Source organism: Hydra vulgaris, chromosome 12 (assembly GCF_038396675.1).
Source record: "Hydra vulgaris chromosome 12, alternate assembly HydraT2T_AEP".
Taxonomy (NCBI): Eukaryota; Metazoa; Cnidaria; class Hydrozoa; order Anthoathecata; family Hydridae; genus Hydra; species Hydra vulgaris.
This window is the reverse complement of record NC_088931.1, coordinates 42,387,958-42,400,474: the sequence shown is the minus strand read 5'-3', so window position 1 is coordinate 42,400,474 and position 12,517 is coordinate 42,387,958. Positions and strand designations below refer to the sequence as shown.

The 12,517-nt window shown below is 26.1% G+C and overlaps 1 protein-coding gene across 2 annotated transcripts; it reads left to right on the top strand.

Moving 5' to 3' along the window:
• The first annotated feature begins 13 nt into the window (after positions 1 to 13).
• LOC100208265 (trans-acting T-cell-specific transcription factor GATA-3) lies at positions 14 to 11,649 on the top strand. 2 transcript variants are annotated; one of them, XM_065813314.1, is made up of 5 exons: positions 14 to 155; positions 4,648 to 5,340; positions 10,452 to 10,600; positions 10,779 to 10,904; positions 11,093 to 11,419. In XM_065813314.1, exons 2-5 carry the CDS (start codon positions 4,662 to 4,664, stop codon positions 11,306 to 11,308), a joined length of 1,170 nt encoding a protein of 389 aa, XP_065669386.1. In that variant the 5' UTR covers positions 14 to 155; positions 4,648 to 4,661; the 3' UTR covers positions 11,309 to 11,419. The 2 variants fall into 2 exon arrangements, with proteins under 2 accessions (XP_065669386.1, XP_065669387.1); XM_065813315.1 differs by lacking the exon at positions 14 to 155 and adding an exon at positions 4,471 to 4,567 and having other exon boundaries at positions 11,093 to 11,649.
• The last annotated feature ends 868 nt before the right edge of the window (positions 11,650 to 12,517 follow it).

Here is a 12,517-nt window from a genome sequence, read left to right as displayed (position 1 = left end):
TCATATGGTGCGAACCAGATGGTGTAAATCCGACCAAAAATTTTTGTAAGAACGTTTCGGAAAATGTTTGACCCTAAACATAAAGCACCAAACGATAACAACAAGAAGATAACACAAATAAAACGTTATCGACAACTGAAGATAGAGAGCAAAAGGTTTCGTTTTCTTCTTACATTTTTTTCTTTTTATATTTCGTTGCGAAGTTTTTAACTTTGATTCAATATTGAAAGTTATCGTGTGAGAAAAGCCGCATTTTAAAAAACTTTTGTAAAAAAAAAATTACGGCATTGCTTTCCTGTGTTTTTATTGCATTAACTGCCGATTTCTTAAAAAAATTTCTCGAATTTAGATTTAAGTTTTTCACATTTCTAAACGACAATTAAGATGAAGAGTTTTAGTTTCCTTGAAATTTAAAAACTTCAACTCAACTGTTTTTTTCTTCAATGATATTTTTAAAATATTTTTTATTGTTAGAAAACCCTTCGCTTCGACCTCGTCCTTTGAATAAAATTACTCACCTCTAGCACAATGGTATTGTCATTTAATGTTTCGAATATTTTAATAAAATGTTCTGTTGAAAATAGAACACTAAGTTGTCGGTACAAAGTTTTGAACAAATAAGCATTCAAAATAAAACTCAAATATTAAGTTTATGATAGTTTTTTCGACCATGTTCTTGACATACATTACTGATGCTAAATGTCTTGATTTCTTTATTCAAATCATGTTTATAAAGTTGTCTCTACTATTTTGAAACAGTTAAAAGCTCAAAGAGTTTTTAGAGTAAAGTTTTTCTTATACACGATATTTAAATTATGGTTTTCTCCTTAAAGTATAAATCTTATTCTCATGTTTTCTTTTTATCGTAATTATTTTCGATAATTTTTTTCACTGTCTGTGTTTTTAACATAAACTTTTCACATGTATATCTGTTTTAAAAATCGAACTAGTTTATTTTAATTAGGGCGTTTGCATGTTCTAACTTAGGATACATGTTCTAACAGGTTGCCTTGATTGAAATAAAATGATGTATAACTGAGTTTAATTAAAAATGCATTCATTAACATGTAACGTCAGTGTAATGCATCTTTATTTTATAAACTAATTAAAATATTTTAATTTAAGTTTTTTTGTTTGTTTGTTTTAAATGCGTTGTTTTTTAAAGTGGTAATAAAGCTACTAATACTTTGTTAAAAACTACAAAAAAAATTTTGGTTATAAACATCCTGAATCAGTAAAAAATATTGTCAGCAGTTTTTAAATAGTGATTTTACTCAACTTGTTTTAAATTTTAAAAAATAATTAAAATATATATTGATAAGCGATCAAGTATTTTATTCGTGATGAAAATCTTTTTATCTGTACTGTGAAAGTTCCATATTTCTTTAATTTAATGAAAATTAACGAAAATAAGTTAAAATATTATCATAAATTTGATTTAAAATTAAAAGATATATATGTATATATATTGTAATTATATTCTATACATATATTATAATTATATATGTATATACGTAATTATATATATACATATATGTATATATATACATATATATATATATATTTATATATATATATATATATATATATATATATATATATATATATATATATATATATATACATATATACATATATACATATATATATATATATATATATATATATATATATACATATATACATATATACATATATACATATATACATATATACATATATATATATATATATATATATATATATATATATATATATATATATATATATATATATATATATATATATATATATATATATGTATTATAATAAATTTATAAATTAGAAATAAATAATCACAAATGTAATTTAATTTAAAGAACATTTTAAAGCTATATATAAACAACTTAAATATTTCATTTGACTTATATAAGTCATATATCTCTTTTTTCAATTCAGTTTTGTAACTTTGTTGCTTTTTGTAAAATTATTATTTTTTGGTCTGCTCAGTACTCTTTGCAATAATAGGGCCTTCATTTTCAAATCGAACGTACAACTATTTTTTAAAGATTTTTAATATTAATATATAACAATTTTTAAAATAAGTAAAAAGTTCTAAAGGAGTTTTTTTAATTTTATTCATTCATTATGCGTCTATATACCAAAAACCCGCTTGGAAGTGCTAAAAAAGAATCTCTTTCGGAATACTGTATTTAAAAAAAAATCTTTCATTTTTACTCAATTACTTTAAATACGTTTATCCAACTTTGTTTTTTTAAATGGAATGTGTTGATGCCCATATAAAATGTATTATTTTTTATTTGCGTATTATCGATGCTATAACAACTTTATAAAAACAAAGGTTCTCAACTGAAAAAAAAAAAAATAAGTTTTGAAGTTTTAGTGAAACTTTTAAATCTTATTTTTACATATCTTTTTAAAAGTTTAAAAGAATGAGAAGTCAGGTGGCTAAATACTATTAAATTGCTTCAAAAGAGTGACACGGCCGGTGGTCTTCTACAAGTACTATTTTTATATTTAAAATGCAACTGCTTTAGAAGAATGAGACGACCAGCGGCTAAACGTTAGTATTAAAGCACGATTACTTTAACGGAAAAACTTATTAATTAGTTTTACTGTGCTTTGAGCCCCGGTTAACCTCAAGAATTTTCTTTTTTTAAAATACAGCATTTTTTATGGTTATATGAGCTTTATCATTCAAAGATTAGATTGATATTGGAAAAGCTCGTAACTTCTCTTATAGGTCTATAAAGTATTGTAAAGGACAGTTTAGAAAGCCTCCACAACAACACCATATCTATACACTTCTGTATTCAAATAAATGCTTATTACCATTTTTTGGTTAGCACAAGTTTAAGATTTTATTTTCTAAGTTTCAAAACCAATTTGAGCTAACCATTTGAAATCATTCAAAACTCTTTTGACTCAAAATAAATGAATAAATAACATAAAAAAAGTTATGCTCGGGTGGTAATGTGATTTCTTGTTGAACATTTCCTTTTATTTAACAAGTTTTGAAAGAATTGTAATTAGCTATAATATTGTGTTATTAATCTTTGGTGAAGGCCTGAATGAATTAACGTTGACAAATAGCACATGCAATCCCTTTTACTATAAAAATACCAAATTCCATAGTAATTAAAAACTTTTTAACAATAGAGTTTTTCTAATTTTTATATCGCAATAAAGATTAACAAAATTAATAAATATTTCGATCAGTTTTTTAAACGAAAATATATAAAATGTCTATATATAAATCAATCACTTTAGAATAAACATCTCAGTAATCTTTATGATAGAACTGATATTAAAAATGCACCTGAACCTTGACTATCAATTTCAATATATAAAGCATAATCAGCTTATAAGAGAGATAAAAAGAACGAGACAATGTCAATCACGCTAATTAAAAGTGTTGCGCAGTTTATTGTTAGTTAATTAAAAGTTGACATTACCTCTCTTATTAAATTAATACTAGCACTACCTCCACTTATATTTAATAATTGTTATCCGGACTACAAATTCTGATGGGATTATTTCTTTAATATATAATAATAGTTTAAAAACACTTGTTTCTTAGTTTAACTTTATCACGAAACATACATTTCTGACTAATGAGGAGAAAAATTTTTTTTCCCAATCTAATTTACACGTTACATTGAACATTTTGAGTGTGTTTAGCACATATTTTCTGATTAACAGAAAAACAAATTACGTCACAAACCGTTGAAACACCCCATTTTAAAATATTGGTCATTTAACTGGTCAACTATTTCTATATAAGACCATCTAATTCAAATTTTTATAATTATTATTGTTATCTTTATTTTTTATTAAGAAACTTAAAAAGATTTGTATACAACACGCATAATTGAAGTTTTCTAACTTTGTTTAAGTTGATATGAACGATATGGAAGTAATAAAGTACGTTGAAATGCCATATTTAATAATGTTTTCAAATATTAAATATAAAAAAATGGAAAGTGCAGCAAAAGTTATTTATTTCATAAGTAAAATAGTTTTTGATTTTCAGATTTTCAAAAAACAGTTTTTGATTTTCAGAAATAAAAGCATGTTTGTGACGTCATATTTCACTTACCAAAACGTAACAAGTTATTCAAAACTGAAGATGGCGTTATTTTCCATTTTTGTTTTATTTGTAACCATGCCTAATTTTACATATTTCTCATTGACTTGTTTAGGTTTCAGAATTACAAGAAACAAATTTTTATATTTGTCTAGTCGCTTAAAAATAAGGCGCCAAAATTTCAATTAACAAACATTCAACATAATTTATGTAAAAACGACTTAGTAAAACAAAAGGGTTGCAGCAAAACATAAATTAAGATTTATTCTAGTAGGATCGTTTATTAAAGACTAAGATATTGACTTAAATTATGAAAAAGCAACCACAAAGCTTAGTGATTATAATTAAATTTTGATTGATGTGCAAATAAGTGTTATTTATCAATTACATTTAATACATTTAGTAAAAACAGTCGTCAAGATAATAACAAATAATAAATTACTTTTCGGATGCTTCAGGAAACAAATTTTTAAACATTCAGTAATGATGTTTAAGATTTATATTTTATGATATTTTAACAAAGAATATCAAGGTAATCTATTGTATCTTCTTAACTTTAGTTTGGTCCGCACTGATGAAAACAATGGAAATGCACAGCGGAGAGCATACGAGGTGGTTTCACCCAGCAATGTATATGTACCCGGAAAGTCAAACATCTGTCCTACCCAACGAACTTTCACCCAGTTATAACAATGATGGTAATGAAAGTTATTATCACAGTGGGCCTCACAACGACGTAGGAAGAAATTTTTCTGGTCATGTTTCCTATCACTCACTTTGTCATCCACCTTCGCCTTTACCTCATTCTCCGTTAAACAACTCAGAAGCAAATCCTAATGTATCTTCGCGACTCTATATACCAAACGCATGCACAAACAGTAGAAGCTCGCATTTATTTCAAACAACTAACACTTATGGAAATCCATCTCCTTCTATATGGCAACACATGAACACTATAGGACCAGGATCAACATATAGCTCCACACTTCCACAGTTTTCAAATCCGCATAACAATATCATGAAACAAGAACATATCAAGGATCATTTAGCACCACATCTTGAGATTTCTTCACACTACAGTTCTGAAGATATGAAACTAAAATTGGGTCAACCTTTACCTAATTATTCCCCTTATCCGCCTCAACTATATTCTCATGCATCACAACCTGATTTTGGATCCAACGGAATGTCATTTGATATGTTACCAGGATTTCCAAGATGCAGAACAGGAAGCCGATCAAACTCCGGAGATTGTAAGTTTGCTAAAACATTTTATATACATATATATATATAGAGAGAGAGAGATATTTTGTTGCTAAAGTTACATACAAGTTACATGGGTGTGAGTGTAGCAGTTTTTAGACACATTTAGAGAATTAAGTACAAGTATTAGCAGGAAAACATCTTACCTGTCACCAATAAAAACTTATGATCATCAATATAACGTTTTAAAGTTGCACATAAATAATTTTACAAACAACTTTATTTTTTTTAATTATCAGCAAAATATTTACGATTCAAATATTAAAGGTTGACCGTCAGTTTTGATGCTAAAGATAACTTTGGCATTATATCGGCTAGAATGAAATTCCTACAGATAGTTTCAAAAATACGTTTGAAATAGATGACTTTACAAGATAATATAAAATAAAGATAATAGATAATAAATAGATAGTTCTTTAGATAGTAAAATAGATGGTTCTGAAAGATAGCTAAAATAGATAGTTCTGAAAGATAAAGTAAATAGCTCTGTAACACTTTCTTCAACTTGTGTAATAATTACGTTATTCGAGTCGCGCTATACGAGTCACACTATATATGATAATGTTATACAAGTCACGCTAACTGACTTAGAAACACTCAAAAGAAACAATTTTTTGTGTCTGTGAAAATTGATAAAAACAATTTCTTAATGCTATAATTCTGGGATCTGGGATTTTTGTTCCAATAATTTTTTTATTGCATGCTATACTTTTTTTTTTTTATGCATCTTTAGATTGTCTATAAAAATCAGAAGAACATTTTATTTAATGTTTGTTTAAATACCTGCAGCTTTTAAGAAGCTTTTCTATATTTTAAAAAATTAACGAATGAAAAACTGTGTGGTTTTTTTCAAATGTTTGCGTTATAAGTCAACTGTATTACTGGAAATTGGAGAGATCAGTAAAACAAAAGATTTTTTAAAGAGCCAATATATCCATGCATTCTTTTAAACATATTTTTTAAGTTGGAGCCAAAATATAGTTAAAGTATTATAAAAATGATATCTCTAACAATTATTCTATTATATAAATTTATGTTATTTTTCTACCGGATATTTCAATGCGATAATAGTTACATAAGAATTAGAACTTTTAGATATTTAAAATATCAACGTGTACTTTTAAAATATTTTTGTAAATAAATATAAAAATAAAAAGTATTACAAAACAATTTTTTCAACGATAAACTTCCAATACTCCTGGGAGCTTTAATCAATTAAAGAGAAAGACAAGCATTTTAGAAAAAATAATTTTTTAATAAAATCATTCTTACGAGAAAAACGTCATTTTGAGAAAATAGTATTTTTTTGATCAAAAAACTTGTTAACCTTCGTTTTGAGAGAGACTTATTTTTATTGAGAGAAACATTTAAAAAAATATGCAACACCTTTTTTGCAAGAAAAAAACATTTAAGAAAGAAATACGTAAATTAAAGTATGACTGAAATATTTATTTGCATTAAAAATAAAAAAAGTTACAACGTTTAGAGAGGAGAAACTAACAAAATAATTTACAGTTTAAGAAAACTTTAGAGAAAAAATTTAAAGATAAAATAAAATAAATTTCAATAATTGAGGAATTATAACAGTAATATTGGCATTTTATTCCTCAATCATACCAGTTTATCGATGTAAGACTATTGACTTTATTCTCAAAGTGCTTAAACTTAAATTTTTAAAAAATTCCCATCTCCCGAATGGTGTGCGTGGAAAAGTCAAGCCACGGCTCGGCGTATAAGATAGATCGCTATTAAAGTTTTAATTACCAATAACACACTTCCTATATTTTAAAAAGTAGAACCAACTCTTACTTGCATATTACTACGTATAGGATAGGTATATTACTAACGTAGTTTTACTTATTAACGTAATATTTTTTTAATTTTATTAACGTAATATTACTCTATCAAATAATTTTACTATATGCATCACCATTAAAGTTTTATTCACCAACAACATCTTCTTGTCTTTTAAAAAGTAAAGCCAGAACTGGCTTTAATTTTTAAAAAACAAGAAGATGTTCTTAAAAAACAAGAAGTTCTATCTTGCATATAAAATTAAAAAAAAAATTTATAATTTTTAATTTGGCATACAAAACTGTAAAAACATACATGATCACAGTAAATAATGTTATTTTATTTTTAGCAAATAAATAATTTATTACATTCAGTAAATAAACAAGTAATAATTAAGTAATAAATAAACAAATTATTGTAATATAGTTGTGTTTCAAATATTTTTTTACAAAATAACCATTTTTAACTACTGATGATAAACAGTTGCCTTATAAAAGGAGAGTAACAGAACAACAAAAACACAATTTTAAAAAAAGAATTTTGACACAATCTTAACACGAGTGATTTTATGTCATGCGTGACTACTAAATTGTTGATTTTTATTATAGCCTGTTGTGAGAATGGAGAGCTAAAGCAGTTTATGTTTTATATCCAAAATATAATTTTTTCCGACATCATTTACACGGCCTTATTTTAAAGGTTTTCAGTTGAAGTTTTTACTTCATTTTACCCATTCTTTTCAGTAGATTTTACCCACTTTTTTCACTAGGCTTTACCCAGTCTTTTCAATAGAAAGTGCGGCCGTGGCGTAGTGGTTAGAGCACTTGCTTTAAAAGCAGGAGATCAATGTTCGAAACGAATTCTGGACATATATTCGCCTCACGGTAAGGAAGGAGGCGTGAACTTCCTAGTTAAATGCACTTCCGCGGAGCTCTGTGACAAGCCCGCTAGGTCTTCTTGGGGCACCTAAATAACAAAATTAGATTTACATGAGATAAAAACTATTGCCAATAAATTAAAACTCCATATTTTATTTTTTGACAATTTTTCTAGAAATGTAAAACGTTCAAAACATAAGAAGTTCTAAACATCATATTTTACTTTATACATTATTACCGAGCGTCAAAATATGATTTGAAAAAAATTGAATTATGATTCTATTTAATAAATAACAGTGTTTTAATACGTACGATACAAAACTTTTATCAAAATACGAAAACAAAACAGATTTTTTTTCACTTTGCAAAATTACGAGACAATAGTTATTGCTTTGTATCGTGTGAACTTTTAAGAGAATAAGAGAAAATGCAGGTGCATACTACTTAAGAAAAAGTAAAAAATACTTTAAAAAAAACTAATTTCCTTAACCAGGGGTTACTTGTGTGTGTGTGGGGGGGGGGGGGGGGGGGGGGGGGGGGTAATTTTTTGGAAGGTATTTTAATTTTAATAAAAATCAGCACAAAAAATTTTTAATTTTAATCCATCAAACCTCTTTAGAATATAAAAAAGCCAAATTTAATGCCACATGTAATATTTTAAATGCCACATACAATATTTTAAGTTCTGTAATGTCACAACAAAAGATGTAATATACATACATGCTTGAAAATCTTTTCACAGTTTTGAACTGAACAAAAAAAGAATAAGGCTTTAATTATTATCCATTATGCTTTTCTAAGACGCAGCAATACTATTCTGTCTTGTTTAGGTTTTTGTACGCTGCATTGGACGTTTTTAACTATCTAACACCAAATGAGACTTATTGAGATACACCTTGAAATAGAAGCTGATTATATGAAATTGATTATATCCAAGTGAAACCTTCTTTGAAAATACATATAGTTTCAAGTGAAGCATGAACAAACATGCTTTACAAAAATGCTTGACAAGCCTATGTTAAGTTTCAAGTGAAATATGGACGCCACAAACTAATTTATTTTCACTTTCTAAAGAAAATCAAGTTTTATCCTGACACACCAATATTTGTATCTTTTAATTTAATGTAGACTTCGGGTCCGGTCAAAATCTCCTATTTGCAAACTATAAAAAAAAAAAATCTACATTAAACCTCCTCAGAGTTTTAACAGAAAATTGAAGAAAGATGTATCATTTCGTCAAAAGATCTTAATAGCTTGCAGTTTGATCACAATTATTACAGCCATGCTTGGTAACAATGTCTTTACAAGAAAGTTCTTCATATTTTTATCAGTAAATTTAATAATTTAACTAACATAATTTTCATAAAGATACATTGTATTCAGATGGGGGTAAAGATAACATTTGTTGGTGTAGTTATGTTGATAGTTTCTTTAGTCAGTTGTGTATGTCACAGATGTGAGTTAATATCATTTTTGTAATATTGCATCTGCGTTTGAGATTTTTATCGAAACCATTAGAACCTATATGTTAGTTATCTAAAAATTCTTTGAACTTCATTTATATCTGCTGACATTTATAATAGCAGCCTATAGTAATCTATACGTTTTTGAAAGAACTTCACTTCATAGCATAGGTAGGTTAGGAAAATACATAATATCCTTTTTAAAAATGTTTTTACCCATATTTAATTATCTACCATCTTGAATTATCTAGCATCTTAAACTAATATTCTTTTAACTAAAATTGTTTTACCTTTAATAGAATCATAATTTATAAATAAATTTCAATTTTCATCAAATTATATTTTGACTCTCAAAATAATATTTTAGAACTCCTTTCTTTTTGGAATGTTTTCCAGAATTAGAAGAAATTTCAAATGAATAAAAAAAAATGCGGTTTTTCACTAATATTCAACGGTTTCTATCTTCAGTTAATCTACTAAAAAGAGTGATTTAAAAAAAATTTCACTTTGTAAAATATTATAAGTTTTGGATATCAGAAAAAAGTTTTATTTGTAACTATTATTATACTGTCAAATATTTTGTTAAAAAAGGAATCACAATAACGACAAGTGTTGTTATTGTAAATATAAGTTTTATTCTTCATTTTGTTATTACACTTTTTTAAACAATAATTATCGTATAATGGAAAAATACAATAAACAACTTTTAACTTGAATTTCATATTAAATTAAGTTTCATTTGCTTTTAACATATATTACTATTGTAACTTCAAGTTTAATACAACCAACAATATTTAATTATAAAAAATTGTTAATAAGAGTAATGTATATATTGTTTTAATCCAATTGCAACATATCGGACCATAGTGGTGCTACATTAATTTACCTTATTTACTCACCCAGAATTTGAATGTTTGAACCAATGAGTTCCGTCGTACTTTTATTCTGCATGTTTTATATTTTCAGTTGAAGGAAGAGAGTGCATGAATTGTGGTGCTACATCAACACCTTTGTGGCGTCGTGATACTAGAGGACACTATCTTTGCAATGCGTGTGGACTTTATCATAAAATGAACGGTGCTAATCGACCATTAATTAAACCAAAGAGGAGATTGGTAATTTTTTTTTTCTTTGCTGAAAAAAAGTTGAGAAAGAGAGAAACATTTGAATAAGTCTATTGTCTTAAATTTAATAAATTTTTGATAAAAAAATATTAATTAATTACTATTAAAGCTAAAAGTCAAATTGATAATAAAATATTAAAAAAATATTTATTTAAAAATTATTCTTTAGTCACAAGCTCGTCGTACTGGTATTGTCTGTTCAAATTGCAAAACATCACAAACAACTTTATGGAGAAGGAATGGAAGTGGTGAACCAGTATGTAACGCATGTGGATTATATTACAAGTTACATAAAGTAAACTATTTCAATGATAAATATTTGTTTTAATCTTTTTCAATTCCTTTAGTTATTTTATGGTTAATTAAATCATATTAAAAAATTTTCTAAAAATTATTAACAACTCATATCTCCAAAAAATATTGGTTTTATATAAAAACCAAAATTTTTCAGACTAGTTATCAACATAATAAATTTAAATTCAGGTTAATCGACCACTCACTATGAAAAAAGATGGTATTCAAACAAGAAATCGAAAGTCGACCGGAAAGAATAAAAAGTTAAAAAAAGAAAGCTCTATTATGAATGAATCAATTCAACATTTAGGGTATCAATCATTACACTCACAAAGTTTATTAACTGAGAACATATACAGTGGTCAGACTCACCTAGGAAATACCGAACTTAGAACGGTTTGCTAATATAACTCATAACATTTATACCATATAAATTATTGATTTAATTCTTCTTGATTAATAGACTCTAATAATGTTTACAAATAATTTTAGCAACTTAACCTTTTAAAGTTTGTAAAAATAAAAGAGCTAATCAAAATCAAAATAAAAAAAATCAAAGCAAAAATAAATGAGCCTATCAAAACGTCTGTATATATGTGTGTGTACCATAGGCGAAAATACTTTGTATATATGTTTATGTAAGCAGTCGCGTAAATAGGTGTGCTTGCTTATGTTAAGAAATAGACTATAAATTTTTTTAATTGATATTGTATATACATATAATCAAAAAATATATTTATTTCAAACTTGAGTTTTTAAAAATCCTTCTTTTTTTATTGTTTCAAGTTTTCTTAACCATGGGGCAATGATCAAGGTTTCACATTTTTTGCTAATTTATAAACAACATTTTAAAAAGCCGAATTTGTTGCCAAAGCGATCAGCTGTGGTAACAAATTTGATCAGCTTTGGTATATAAGAAATATTCAGTGACTTAAAAACTTTATTACTGAAGTTGAATGCAAGATAAACCATTAGACTGTTACTTTAATAAGAGAACTTTTCTTTGTCTCGCAAACTTCGATAATATTTAAAAAGAAAATAATTCTCAAGAAATATTTATTTAAAAATAGTATGCTAATACTGCGGTGGAAGTAAAAGTCTTTTATCCTTACTTCTGTTAACTTACTGAAACTAAACATAAGGCATCAAAACTCATCTTCTAATGGGTCTTCTAAACTTGGTGGATCTTTATTAGTATTGGTATTTTTTTCTTCTTCTTTTCTGATGTCTTTAAAACAGATGATGATCTTTAAAACAGATGATGTCTATCTTTAAAACAGATGATGATCTTTAAAACAGATGATGTCTATCTTTAAAACAGATGATGATCTTTAAAACAAATGATGTCTATCTTTAAAACAGATGATGATCTTTAAAACAGATGATGTCTATCTTTAAAACAGATGATGATCTTTAAAACAGATGATGTCTATCTTTAAAACAGTTTCATCTTTGAAGTGTTCAACATTAGGCATTTTAAATGAAGAGATTTCTATTTGAATATTTTGTTTCTAATGAGAAATCTTCTTGCAGTTAAGCTAAAGGAATCATACTTGAGTACCAAGTGTATTTGTATATTGAATTAAACACAGCATCAACTCTTTCTGGATTCAA

Excerpts from the sequence above, each read along its gene's own strand:
- LOC100208265 (XM_065813315.1), top strand. The coding sequence starts at position 4,662 with ATGAAAACAATGGAAATGCACAGCGGAGAGCATACGAGGTGGTTTCAC. Across the intron at positions 5,341-10,451 it reads CCGATCAAACTCCGGAGATT|TTGAAGGAAGAGAGTGCATG; the intron begins GTAAGTTTGCTA and ends TTATATTTTCAG. Across the intron at positions 10,601-10,778 it reads TTAAACCAAAGAGGAGATTG|TCACAAGCTCGTCGTACTGG; the intron begins GTAATTTTTTTT and ends ATTATTCTTTAG.